This window comes from Cupressus sempervirens, chromosome 3 (genome assembly GCF_028749045.1).
Source record: "Cupressus sempervirens isolate cs-2001-9-10 chromosome 3, ASM2874904v1, whole genome shotgun sequence".
NCBI classification, from domain to species: Eukaryota; Viridiplantae; Streptophyta; class Pinopsida; order Cupressales; family Cupressaceae; genus Cupressus; species Cupressus sempervirens.
In genome coordinates this window covers 592423854-592439054 of record NC_143120.1, presented here as the reverse complement: position 1 = coordinate 592439054, position 15201 = coordinate 592423854, and the positions used below count along the sequence as shown (strand labels likewise).

At 34.9% G+C, this 15201-nt stretch overlaps 1 protein-coding gene across 3 annotated transcripts in view; it reads right to left on the bottom strand.

The window, feature by feature from the left end:
- The window catches only part of LOC149568059 (tRNAHis guanylyltransferase), a 251034-nt gene extending 236150 nt beyond the window's left edge, over positions 1 to 14884 (bottom strand). Inside the window, exons 1-2 of one of the 3 annotated variants that reach the window (XM_089821063.1) lie at positions 14424 to 14884; positions 13792 to 13926 (exon numbers count right to left, since the gene is read on the bottom strand). In XM_089821063.1, the coding sequence (XP_089677189.1) occupies positions 13792 to 13895 (104 nt within the window). In that variant the 5' untranslated portion in view covers positions 13896 to 13926; positions 14424 to 14884. The remainder of the gene's footprint in view (positions 1 to 13791; positions 13927 to 14423) is intronic. The other 2 variants (XM_089821065.1, XM_089821064.1) reach the window with 2 other exon arrangements.
- Between the last annotated feature and the right edge of the window lie 317 nt (positions 14885 to 15201).

The following is a 15201-nucleotide window of genomic DNA, read 5'->3' as shown; positions in this document are numbered from 1 at the left end:
GATTATTTAAGATTAAACATGTTGTTGATTCTAGTATAGAGAAATATAAGGCCATATTTGTAGCTAGGGATTTCTCACAAAAAGAAGGTAAAGATTATGAAGAAAATTTTGCTCCTGTAGCGCATTATTCTTCCATTAGGAGAATCGCTGCTATAGCAGTTGTGAAGGGTTGGAAACTTCATCAAATGGATGCTGAGATACCATTCTTAAATGGAGTAATTGAAGAGGAAGTTTACATTGAGCAGCTTGAAGGATTCATGATTCATGATAGAGAGTCTCATTTGTGCAGAGCTGGAAAAGGCTTTGTATGGTCTTAGGAAGCCCCTCATGCTTGGTATAAGAGAATTGATAACTATCTTCTAAGTTTGGGCTTTCAAATAATGATGCAGATCCAAATTTGTACTTCAAGGTAAATGGTAATAAAGAGTTGATCCTTATGCTTTGTTGATGATTTATTCCTAACTGGTGATGATGATTTTCTGTAAAGTGTACAGATGAGCTGCATTATTTCCTTGGGCTTGACATATGGCATAGATCACATGGAACTACTTTAAGTCAAGGAGAATATACAATACATATTTTGAAAAGATTTGGTATGCTTAATTGTAAATTTATGGTTACTCCTATTGAAGCTAATCTGGAAAAATTGTGTGAGGATGCAACTATTTCAGATTTGGTCGATCCTACTATGTACAAAACTAATTGGTTCCTTAATGTATTTAGTTAACACTCGACCTGACATATGTTATGCAATACATACATTGAGTCAATTTATGTGTGAACCAAGGCAAATTCATTTCGTGGCAACCAAACATATTTTGAGATATGTTTGTGGAACAATAGGATATAGTTTAAAATATTCTTCAGATATTGAACTAAATTAACAAGGGTTCTCTGGTTCAGCTTGTGTAGGATGTGTACCTAACAGGAAGAGTACTTTAAATGTTTCAGCTTGGGTTCAGCAATGATTTCCTAGTGTAACAGCAAACAATCTTGTGTTGCTCAGATTCTTGCTGAAGCAGAATATGTTGCAGCTTCCATGGCTGCAAGAGAGGCTGTGTGCCTTCAAAAATTACCTGGTTTATTTGGACAGCTTTCTGAACCTACTATGATTGTGTGTGATAATCAAAGTTGTGTGAAACTTTCAATTAATCCAGTGTTTCATGATAGAACAAAGAAAGTGGAAATTACATATCATTATATGAGGGATATGGTTCAAAGAAAAGTCAATGAGCTTAAGTACATTTCTACAGAGGAATAGGTTGCACACATTCTCACCAAGCCACTTCCTAGAGTAAAGTTTTCTTACTTCTGAGGTAAGCTTGGTATCGTGGAGAATGATACTCTTGCTAAGAGAGTCTTAGCTGTAATGATTCCTTTCTTGTTAATAAGTTCTTCTTTGCGAGAGAAGTTTAAGGTAAGATCTCTTATTCCATGAGTAGATATGGTGGATCCACCCTCTACAAGTAGGCGTGGTGGAAATGCAAACTTCTCTCGGAGAAGTCTGAGGTGAAAGCCCTTGTTCCACCCTTTGCAAGTAGGCATGGTGGTTTCACCCTCTGCGAGTAGGTATGGAGGCATTAATGTGTGTGATTCCATTAATATATTTTATGACTCACCCTCTTGGAGTAGCTATGGTGAATAATTTTATACTTTTATGTTTTGCCCTCTAGGAGTAGCTATGGTGAATATTGTTATGCTGAGATAACAATGGTTTATTAAGAAAATCTAAGATGAGATTTTGTGTTGATCTTTAGTTGCAGCTGTGCTCTTGTGATGTGAAGGCAATTTAAAGATCTCTCTCTTGCTAAGGAGTGTTGAAGATGGTAGCAGTGGTAGAGATTTTTTCATCATACCTATACCATTTGTTTGTTCTTTAACCATTCCATTCGGTTATATTTTCTTGTTCTCTACAGTGGCATAGTTCCCTACCAAGCTTATCTAATTATCATATGTCGAGAGTTCTCTTATATACTGTCAAGAAATTTATTGGTGTGTCATCATATAGTCTGTAATGTGAATGTGCAGTTTTGGTTATTTCTAGCACCATTCTTATTATGTATGTACTTTTACAGTTTGTGATTTTTATCCTACTAGGCATCCTAGTAAGCAATTCATAGTCACTTGTCTCTGATGGTAATCTCTCATCGTTATTTTATAGAAGTCATCGGTGGACGTTTTGAACAAGTTGTCAATTATGAAGAAGATATTGTTTGTGGCATTGTGTCTATTCACCTTCAGCTTTTGGGTATTATTCATTTTTTTGTATAGTCATTTTAATGACAAGACAAAAGTAGAGATACGTTTGTGAGAGTGATCGAGTTTGATGCAAAGGCCTAGACTGATTAAGGTTTTCTCAAGGGTTTCCCCTAACTTGACACCAAACCTATGGCCCAACACCTTAACCCTCTCTTGGGTTTTCTCAAAGACCTACCCTGGTCTCTCTCTTCTTAGACCACTCTCTTAGGTAATCCTAAATCTCTCTCCAACGGAGGTGCACTTCTTACACCAACTAACCTCAAGAGCAACTTACTCAACCTCAAGCCCTAGCATAACAGGATCTTTTCATTACACTTTTTCTTGATCACTTAGAGGAGTCTCCAATGTCCTCTAACATCTCTTGCAACATCAACCTTCAATTATGTTAGGGTTCCCAATTCCTAACATAAAGTTCTTGCAGATGGCCTACTAGGACACCTAGTAAAATCAGGCCTTTGTTTCTGGTTTTTCAAGTCCTACTCCCAAATCTTCCAAACAACAGTATATGATCTAACGACCATTCTAGACACCCACTTGGATTCCTCACAAAATACTGCAATTTCTCAACTAGGTTAGTCCTCTAACCCACCTTTCCACAAAAACCTCAATCAAAGCCTATTAGGCACTTAAAATGGTTCGTTCTCCAAATCTTGCACCAAATGCATTCCTTGACCAAACCAATACTTCAAACACCTCTATGACACTTATTAAGAATATCACAACACACTATTGGGTACCCAATCACTTGTTTCAACCTTTTGCACATCCAATTGCACTTGCTCCAGGCTTGTCACATAGATATACCAAGCCTAGGGCTTGTTTCCAAAATTCTCCATTTGATCAGGCTGCGTTACAACCACTTGAATCATATGGTACATGCATAGGCCTAACATTTCTCACAAATTTGGCCAAAACCAATAGTGAAATGGCAAGCAAATCTCGCTATTGTTCAGGGCCTAGGGTTTTGTTGCAATTACAGACCAATTTGTAAACAGATCAATGGATCTACCTTCCGACTTCACCAAATGACCTCCAACTAGAACCAAAACAAAGTTAACTAACCTCTCTACACTACCATGGACTCTCCACATCAATTTCGATCCAATTCAATGCAAAATGAACATAAAGAACATAGAAATTGCATAGGAAAATGGCACAAAACAATCTTCAATCTTTATTGTTTCTTCCCAAACTGCAACAGGACTTCATCACACAACTTCAAATGACCATATAGGCCTTCTCCTACCTGTCTAACCACATTCCAACTAAACACACTAGAAGTTTGAACGATATAGCCGTTGAAGTGCAACTTTTTGTTGTTTCACCTTGCAATTTGGTAGCCTTGCAAAATAGAGGAAGTTTCACTATTTCACAACCTACCTATGTCCATCCTTGCGAAATGACGATTACATACTCTACTTGACCAAAAAGACTCATAATAGGAGACCTTATTATAAACAATCGGCTTATTGAACCTTATTACAAGAATGGAAATCGAAGAGGACCTTATGAAAAAATGAAAAAACATTTCCAAGGCCTTATTAGGTCCTTGATTACATTCATTAGGTGCTCTACACGAGAGTTACATTATACAAAGCTTCAACATTATTATGAACAGCAGTTCTATATGTGATCAAGATATAGATTTGTGAGTAAAAGAAATATTTGAATCTTTTGTATATTCTATTGTTGTTGTAACAGAACATATATCATGCGTCTTTTGTATAGTCTATTATTGTTGTAATACAACATATATCATGGGTCTTCAAGTTTGGGATGATGGTGCAAAGTCTACCTTGGATTAATTTATTCATTTCTAGTTTGTAAAGCTGAATATATTGTGAGTACATTTAGCATATCTATGTATTAAGAAATTCTTAATCATATATGATCATTGAGTGTTGAAGATTTGTTTTCAAGGACAGAAAGATTTTGTAATTGGTTTGAGGATCTTAATAAAGGATTGACTCTTGGTGGGTTGGGTTGTTTCCCTCATTGAGAAGGGTATTTTTGGTGTTCTTTGTTTGTGTTGTTATCCATATCTCAGTTGTTGCATTTGTATCTACTTCTGGTTGTAAATTTAACAATAGCCATGATGTCACGTCCTCTGGAAGTAGCAAAATTGATGGTTATCACCACATGACTTGGTCGTTCAGAAGGAATCCTCCCTAGCTAAGATGAAGTGTTGATTTTTTGTAGCTAGGTCAGATCCCTTCTCAGGCCAACTTGGAGCTATGACATGCTAACTAGCCTTCAGCCTTAGCATAAAAGATTATCGATTACTAATAATATAATAAATATATTATCAATGTGCAATGTAAATATATTATGAGATAATATAATTATATCATAAATATTATAAATATATATTATTTTGTGATAATATAATTATATTATTATTATATTATATTGAGGGACCCAACATCAGTATATTAATATTTAATTAATGAGGGCCCAAATTCTAGAAGGGTGGCGTCCCTTCATGAATCCCATTTGTTTGGTATAAAAGAAGACATATCATCCTCTCTTGGATATATAGAAAAGAATATACAATTTGCTTTATTGAGCAAATGATGCGCTCAGGGGTGATGATAAGAGTTTATCATTTATGGTTGAGAAGGCAACAGATCTAATAGTTTCTATGTCGTTAATGAGCACCATCATAAAATCAACAATGAGTCCAAATAAAACACAACTTGCTGGGAATTCTGAAATGATGTAGCTGCCTAGAATGCACATGAGAAACCCCACGCCAAGGACGTTGGATGCTCAAAGAATAACTAAATGCTGAAATAGAACCCTTCCCAAGCACTCTTGAACCCTTAGTGGCTCACACAACTTCTAGTAATTCCAATAGTTGCCCTTTATTATGTCTCACACTAAACCCTATGGCTGGAAACTGTGAATTACACTTGCTCATTATACCTGAAGCTAATTCTGAAAAATAATTATGGATTTTTGACACCAATTCCTTCACATTGAATTTAATCATGGCCTCTGGTTGAAGCCATATCATTGGCACAATTCATTGGGTATTTCAAAGGGCTGATAAGACTTGGAAGGATTCACAATTCTTCAAGCTCATAACTTCAAACCCCTATTCCAAATTTCTCTTCCTAACACTATACACAAATGCATCAACAATGGCTTCAATTTTAGCATTTGAAGGTATTTATAATTCCTTATGCCCAAATGATGTGAAGCTTCAAATTGAATCCTCATATAACTTGAACGAATACTTAGCGTTTGTTGTTGTTGCTTTTGGTTTAAATAATAATAAATGACAACCATTTGCCCTCCACAACTTAGGCATCATTAATGCACTTATTCAAATAAACATTACCTAAGCTCAGTACTTTATAGTAAGCTCATGTACTTATTAATTAAGTAAATAATTAACATCAATTGAATTTTAACTCAATAATCCACCTAAAAGTACCATACCAAATACAATAATTTTTATAAATAGAGATTATCATCCAAGTGCTTTGCTAAAAATAGAAACTAATCAAAGCCAACTTACTATAAATTCCCTCAAACTGAGCTAATTGACAAATGAGTCAATCACTGTATGTACCATAAGATAGAGCACCCTGGTCAAAAATAACTCTAGCTATAATTTGGAATGCTATAAATAATAAGTCCCTAGTGGAAACTTCATCAATGTCACAAAAAATTCATATATTCCAAAAACCAAAAAAAATCAGACTTCTATACTGAACCTATTGGGTGGATATTTTGCAACCAACAATTTGTTCAAATCCAGTCGCAAAATAGGTAGACCAACCACGACGTATGAGACCAAGTCTCTCCTACATTATAGGGAAGGCTCCCCTTCTCACCATTCCTTGGATCGACTCAAGGTAAGCAAAAAGTTGAGAGATTTTATAAAGGGTGTTACCAATATTCTTTCCTCTTAGCTTTCAGGAAAGAATCCCCTTACCCACAGAGCAAGTAATGGGCAAAATGAAATCTCTAACTGCATTTCTATCTAATAGTTTGAAACAGTGATACCGATAAACCAATACCAACTCAAAGGCTGATTGAAAGCATACCAGTTTGGCTCCAGGTTGTGTTTTAATCTATTCTATAAGAATAACCTCTACTATTAGGGTGCAAAGACTTCCAGAAGTAGGGAATTCTAACTATTTTTGTGAATTAAGATGGTAATACAACCTACAGTCAAATCTTTTAGTCTATGTATTACCACAATCACTCCTAGTCAAAGCTTCGGCTCCAATTGCTTCTTAACTCATTATGATCTATGATTAAGCACACAATAATAGCATGAATCAAAGACAATAGGCACAAATTACAATCAAAGCTTCTAATTTGCACTATCACAATTGCTTCCAGTCAAAGCTTTGAATCCAATTGCTCCTTTTATTCCCTTTTCTTCCAAATTGGTAGTATACAATCAAAGTTATGCTTGCACAAGTTTAGCAAAGCTTTCTTGCATACAACAAAAGATGATTTTTACAATGGGGAGGGGGGGGACTCCTTTATATAGACAAAGGAGTTGAGAAAAAAAGTGGAGAAAAAAGTTGGAGCAACTCAACCAACTTTGACCCAGTCAAACTAAGTGAGAGAAATTGGGGAAGCGAGATCGGAAGGAAGAAATTATATTATATAAATGAGTTCAACCCCACTTGTGATCAACTCCAAAAAGCATACATAGGAGCCAACATTTCGTGGAGGGCTAAAATTCTTATTGCTCAGCTGAGAACCAACTCTCACCAACTTCATTGTGAGAACGGACATTGGAAGAGGCCAAAGGAGGCTTGGGAAGAGAGAACTTGCAGATTCTACAATTCTGGGAAAGTGGAAACTGAACAGCACTTTATTTTAGAATGTGAGGCCTACAAGAGTAGTAGAGATAAATTTGAGGACACTATATGTGACAGTTCTTAGCATAACCTATTCAATGAAGAGTACATTGAGCAATTGGGTGGACTCATTATCATCCTGCACAAACAGCGAACATTGCTACTTAAGTCTGCTTGAGTTGTCTTCCTGTCCCATAGGCTATTTTTAGCCTCGTGGACGTTAAAATTTTATCTATCTATCTATCTCATGTAATTCATTCTCTCCAACTACAAGCATGAAAATTCTTAAAGAAAATGTTGTGGTTGTTAATTCTGAATGAATCAATCTTGTTGATTGTCGGCAAAGGCCTTGTACTTGATGATGCAATCCCAAATAATCACAGGATTGAGAGTTCTTGTATTTTGTGTCATTGCATTCACCTTGACAACTATGGTGTTGTATCTTTTGGTAACCTCTAACTCTCTCTAATGAATCACCTGTTGTCATTTGAAAACTTTATGTGATCAAGCTTTTTCTCGTTCAAGTTGTCGTGAATTCTCCTTTGTAGATTGGCACATTCTAGAGTCTCTGACACTTTGAAAACCTTCTTGATGGTGTCTGGATGTAAACCCAAAACAACTTTCCACCAACACCTTTAACTTTGTTTTTTTTTACTTTTTTGAAACAAAGTGCTTAGCGCATTTCCACACGAACTCAAGTTCTCGGACAACCATTGGGAAAATGGAGACCAAATGAATTGCTACTTCTTGAGAATCAAAACATGTTTTCTTGACGAGATGTCTCTATTCTTTGAAGAAGTTCTAACATATCTTGAAGAATGTGTCGCAACATGAAGATGAAAACATCTTCCAATGGAAATGGATCCATGAAAACTTTGGGATTTGAATTACAATGAAAATCCATGAGAGATGTGTTCAAAGTATGGGTTAGATACTTATGGAACACATATGATGACTGCAAATGAACTGGAAAGCATATGTATTTGGGCGAAAAGGGCCAAAATCGGACTCACAAGGGTGAATTGCATGTGGGCAAAGATGGGCTTTTGTAGGTATGGCCAAGAATGCAAGTTGGGATGCATATGGATGTGTGCAAATGATGAATTTGGTGTTTAAAAGTGTGACCTTTTACCAAAATCGGGTTTTGAAGATGTAATTACATGTGGAGTGATTTACATGTAATCGTGACTTGATGTAAACATGTAATTCGGTGAGGATGGAAATACAAGTAAGTGAGTATGGAGGATGGGATTACATGTAAATGAAAATGAATGTATTTGCATATATTGGAAAATGGATGCAATGTGCTTTAGCATGTGTTGTAGAATATGAAATGATGTACTTGCATGAAGAAGTGGAAAGTGAAATGGATTGAAATGCCCTCACATTATTGGGAAAGAATCTTTAACCTTTTCGAAAACGAAAACAAAACCGCAAGCAAACAACAAATAAAACTATGCACAAAACAAAAACATACCTTTGGTTTTTAACTCAAACGTGACAAAATATTAAGTTGCTCTCTTATATGCAATTTTGAAATTGGAATATGGGGAAATTCCAAGCATGTGAAAATAGAAGCTTTCATCTTATTTCAAGGAAAATTGCAAAATGCATGGCATGTCTTTGAACAAGTGTCAAATGATAAGCCAAAATGTGATTTCATTGCTCATAATACAAAATGTTTTTAGAAATCATCATGCATTTGGACGTTTTTGGGCACAAATGTGCCCTTGCTTTTGGAAAAACATGAAATGTTTCTTGTATTAAATGGTAAAAACGTGGACTTCAATAGCAAGAATAAAGATTGGAAAGCCTAAACGCCTCATTCAAACATGCATTCATAAGCTGGAAACACCAAAATCTAGGTGTTGTTTACCAGAAAGTGGCCTTAAAAAGAAATGAAATGAGTTGATTTTGCAAGGAGATGCAACGTCAAATGCAGGGATGTGCATGGAAGTGCAAGAATGCCCCTATCTAGATTGATTTCGTGGATTGAAATGAGGAAATCTGAACATTCTCTTCAAAAATGTGCACTTGAAGATCAAGAACATGGACATTTTTGCTCTTGGAAGCAAAATCGTGGTCTCAAGATGCAAATGCATAGAATAGAATGCCCAAACGCACTCTATAAAGGTCTTTGCATGTTTTAAAATGCAAATATTTTGGTCTTCTATGCAAATCGCAATCTCCAAATGCTTTTGCAAGTTTTAAAATGTATGTATTTGGAGTCAAGAGGCAAATTGCACTCTCCAGGCTACATTACATGTTTTTAAAATGCATGTTAATGGAAAGGAGGAAATTGCACTCTTGAGACCTCTTCACATGTTTTGAAAATTGTCAAAAAAATGCAAGAAGTGCAAAATCGCATTCTTCAAGGCTCTTTACATGTTTTAAAAACAATGCATTTACATGTTTTAGAGCCTTTTGGTGCAAATTGCACTCTTGGAGGCCAAACGCATGTTTTTAAAACTTGAGTTTGACTTGTTTTAAGTATTTAAAAATGCCTTTCTAGTGCAAATCGTACTCTTGGAGGCCCTTTGCATGTAAACATGTAAATGGGTTGAAAGTTGAATTTGCACAACTCAAGTGATCAATTAAGCACATGTTTAATTGAATTTTGAGGAAATATCACTTAATTGGGTCAAAAACAACATTTACACTATATAATTAATATATCATGTGCAAATATTATTTCAAAGAGCAATGTTTAACTTAGATGTTTTAAATAAAACATAAAGTAACTCAAAAATAAATCAAACTATATAGTTAATAAAGTCACTTCAGTGAAAATTTTGAAAAGCAACTCAACATTAAAATATAACATAAGTTCTCTATGGACACTTAAGTGAAAAATTTAAGTGATAAAGTCACTTAAAAAACATAACATAAAGTGAATTTATGTTATATTTTTCAAAAAGTGAATGTCAACATTAAAATATAACATAATATTTTAAATTATGCAATTGCATCTGGACAATCCACCTTTTGGTCACTTAAATGATCATATATTTTGATTGCCAAGTCCGATTAAGCCCTAAGATATATCGAATTGAAGGGAAAACTGAAAGCAAGGAGTTGAACAAAACCAAAAGATCAAAAGCAAACAAACATAAACTAGGGTTGATTGATTGATCAATTTTATCCAATTAAATAATGCACTAATCTTAGAGAAACGCGAAACTAGGTTGAAAAAGTTCCGTACTATTACCTATATTTTGTGATGACAAAATGCAGGACAATAGAACTACTAGCGAAAATCAAGATTACAAACAAAATCATAGATTTTCCATGAAATCATAGTTACGGATCTTTCAATGGTATCAAAGCATTATCCTACCAGCCAAAGGGTTTTGAGTTTATTTCTATGCATCCAAGCAGATTTGAGGCTTATAGATATTATGTCTGCAAGAAAGCTCAGGAGCAAGTAGATCATAATATAGAGGATCCAACACATATAAGTGACTTACATGACGGCAATAGGAGACCATGGCTTCTTTATGAACCTATTCAAGTAACTATTAAGATTGTTTAGTTGAAAATATATTGTTAATGTTAAGGTGCATTTATTATGCATATTGATGAATACTCGTGCATTTGAATGAATATGTAAGTATATTGTTGACTATTGATGTATACTAATGAACATTGTTAATGTTGATGAATATAGACATATACTATATTATATTGATGAATATAGATGAATTATGATAGCAAAAGGGTAAGGAAGTTATGCATAAATATCTCATGTGTCAATGGATGGATACAAGAGAATGGTTACCTTGGAAGAAGGGAGGGAAAGTATCATCAAGGAGACGAGATGCAAACATGGGGAAAGGTCAGAAATGGCCATACAAACCAAAACCTATCGATAAGTAATCATGGTCATCTAGTCATCTAGTTGTAGGGTTAGATATAGAAGGTGGGGAGAGAAGGTCTTTTCCTTGTTCATTATTTAAATTAAGATGAATTAATCTTCATCAATAAGAAATTCATCATCATGGGTTCACCACTTAGTGTGTTGGTTAAGTGATGGTGTTGTCATTGTCCCAACCCAAGTTCAAACCCATTGGGCCATTGTGATCGCATGTTGATGCCTTCACTAATCCAATGTGCTTAGGGGATTGTGCTTCAACTTTGTACAAAGGGGATGAGGTCCCTCATTTGTGCCCTTACTTGTTCATAGCTCCAAGTCACAAGTATTACCTATATGCATGTGGTATTTTGTGATCCTTTACTTTTTTTTACGTGTATGCATATGTAGCATCGTGCATATTTGGCTTTATGACTGAATATCCAAATCTCAAATTCGGAGAGTACTCAACAAGCCTATAATTTTCAACTCCGCAAAAACTCAGCGACTTAGAAAGTAATAAAAGCTAAAATCTCTTAAAGAAACAATTTTTTTTTGTAAAATTCAATTACAAAATGTATTAAATTAGAAACTAACATCTCATTAGAGAAAATGCATAGTTTTATTGCACTAACAACATGTGAAAAGTGCATGCTAACCAGTGTTTTACCTACATCGACATTTTTAGCTACATTTTTTTTACATCTATAAAAATGCGAGAGTTCAACTTGTGAGTACTCGTCCACCAACAAAAGTTGAGAGTACTCAGCAACTTGCAGAGTTTGCAAACTATGGGTGGACATACAAGTCATCAGGGTTAGGGTTATAAACATGAAGATCCAAAAAAACAAAAACTAAACCTTTTAAAAAAGCATATTTTGCTTGTACTAACAAGAGGGATGCCTAAGCATCACCGATGTGCTCAAGAGATGCATCAAGGTCCCAAGGACATCCCAAAAATGTCCCCTCTAAGAAAGACATCCCCTAACAAGCAATGGGAGCAATAGTAAAGTGAGGGTAGCATTTCTCCAAAGTCCCCACATCTTGTCCGCATCCCATAAATATTTGGTTTTCAGAAGGGACGCATCCTCATGCAAGACTAATTTTCCTTAAATCAAAATTACAAAAAAGATGAACATATACAATGGAATTAATGAAACTTCATGAGTATTTATAGGTTTTTAGCACAATTAGCTTTTTCTAGTCAAGTTGGAAATTGATAAGGTAAGCAGTTCAAGGAAAGAAGGCATAAAAGCAAAATAATGATTACATACTTCAACATTGCATTATTGTTTATTTTAAAAGATTCTAGATAGATCAAATTCAGTAATTTTTTAGGTTTTTCCTGTTCCTTGATCACTTGTTCAAGGGATAATAGCCAAAATGAAAGGTAAAAGCTAACATTAGGATCCTAGTGTTACTAATGAGGACACTCCTATATCTAAAAATGTTAAACGGCATTCTCCTTCCTCAGATTCTAAACTAAATTTGATGGTGCTGCAAAGGGGAACCCAGGTTTCACTAGCATAGGCTACATTCTCAAGGATAAGCATGGTCAACTGAAAATAAAGGGCACAACGCAACTTGGAATTATGCCTAACAATGGGGAGGAATGGGAGGCTATTGTGGCAGTTTTAAAGGTAATGTTGGTAAGTGGATATCGACAGATAGAAATGGAAGGAGGCTCCAAAATTGTGGTCCAAGCAATCACCAAGAGATACTGACTTTCAATCCAAATTTTCTCATATCTCCATTGCTCATATTATATATATAAGGAGCAATGTGTGACAGAAGACTTCTTCACAAATTATGGGGTCTCTTTACAAGACTGTGTTTCAGTGGAAAGTAATGGTTTCATAATTTGGGCAAGACACATGACCTCATTAAATGGAAAGAATACTAAGGCCCCATGTTAGGCAAAAGTACTGAAACACATTAAATTTGCAGGTATAGAGAATGTGGTTGGTCCCCAAGTCCTGCCACTGAGCTGCTGAATGTCTTTGGTATAGGGGTTTCTTCAAGGGGCTATAAATGTTGGAAGGTCTTGCCCAAGGCTGCCGGCATGGAGAGCAGGGAACATACAGAGTTATAACCAGTGACTCTTTTCACTGCAGACGATTTGTTACATGAGAGTTGATGACATATCTTCTTTATAGGGTTGGGTTTTTTTAATATGGTGTAAGCTAATTTTGTGACAGGTCTTTCTCTTCTCAAGGCTTAGCATAGATGTTGTGCATGTAGAGTTTCTGTTTGAGGTATGTTGCAGTCTATATAGTTTAGCTGTTTACTTGCTTTCAACTTCTAAGCCAGAGAAGGTTGATGATGCAATATGATACTGTTTCTATCCTAATTTCTGTTTTATGGAAGGGATGGGACCCTATAGAACCCTGTAAAATTGTAATTAAAAAATATTAAATCATTATTAGATACCATGAACAATATTCTGATTATACTAATGTTCCCTCATGTATATTGGATGGAAAATTTCCCAAGTTTTAATGATAAATGATACAAAGAAAGTGGAAAAAATCCCAAAAGATTCCAAAATAATTCATAGTCTGGTATTTGAAATAAAGGGGCACATTCCACATGAAGCATGAGTCGATTTCAATAAACAACCAGAAAAAAATTATCACTTATTAGACTAGGTCAATGTAGCCTCATAATTAGGGCAGCCATGGTACAAATAGCCTCCATATTTAGTTGATGATAGTTGGAAGTTCTTAGCATTACATCAGTTTTTTATAGAAGACATATTTGTATTCATTCCGCAAAAGAAACAGAAAATAATCTGCTTTACCAAGCTTCTGAGAAAATGACACAATATATATCTCTGTGAAAGAGGCAAATACTCACTTGTGAAAGTGGCAGCCATCTATTCTGAGCACCATCCATGTCTGAGGCAGCAGGTTATCTTTCAATTCAAATGACTTAACATACTCATATTTGCTATTTGCCATTAAATGGTAGTTCCTTGTCCCCAAACATGCACTACAAGAAAGGACATTTAATTAACAATTTGAAGTTGATAAATATCAAATATCAAACAGCCAAAGCAAATCGTGATAGAAAATACGACATAAAGCAGGGTTTTGTAGATGCTCAATCTTCATTAAATGGGACAGAGATAGTTGATTAGCCGAAAACCATGGAGACATGTAATAACCTTAGGCTAAATTTCACAAATATTCACTGATTTTCTCAAAGTGTTTTTGTCAAACGTTTTCATGCACTAACTGAACCCTTCAACATTTAGACATTTTCGTAAACGGTTAGCTTGCTTGTGCCTAGGAGACATTTCAAATGGTTTTCAAATTTGATTGAACGTCAGAAGAAATGTATATGAATAGAAAGTTAAACTCCTTATTCCAAGTCTGAGATTACTTCAACGAATACATCAGCTAAGTTCCTGGGTTAACAGACTCGGAGCAGACTATCCATTTTCAGAAAAAAATTCAAAATACCACTTATCAATGTAAAACTCTGACCTTTCTCCAGCGAATAAGGAAAGGTATCGAATTGAATTGTAACTTCAAACGAGAATATAATCAGATGACTGTTACAGCATTATCAGTTCAGACGTGTACAGCTTCAATTATACTTTCAAATATGAACCAGTATTTGGACACAAGGAACACTTCGTTTTTCTCTTAAACTGCATCCACCAGAATGAGTGACTCACGGTGAAGGATAGCAGCGGATCTCCCAAGAAATTCTACACAGAGGCTCTTCATGCAATCAGCACATACTAAAATAGCTCTGTTAACCCGCCAGCAGTTCCAGCGTCCACTAATATTGTGAGCGTCACCGTATTTGAACCTTTATGTGTCGTATTTCATACAATGGAAATATTCACGCGAGTGTTATTCTCCATGCCGCCAAAGACATTGTCCGAGTTCCGATATATTCGTCTTCACCAAATATTATTTTGCCATAAAACTTCTATGGCAGGAATACTATGCAATTAAAAACTATAAAATATATTAGTTTAATTTAGGTTTTAAGTTTTTTATAAAGTTTGTATATTTTTATTATTTTTTAAAATGGATAAAAGCTATTTAACTAAAATCTTATTGGCTCTTAGTAATAATAATAAGAGAGAAAATTAATTTTTGAAATCAAAAAATTAAGAAAAAATTAAAGCTCTAACTTTTAGCATCAATTGTGCAATTAATATGATTGAAAATATCATAAGAGATAATGTAACACTACATTTACTTTATCATTTCAAGAATTTCAGAATTTAAATTCTTTATAAAGTTTGAA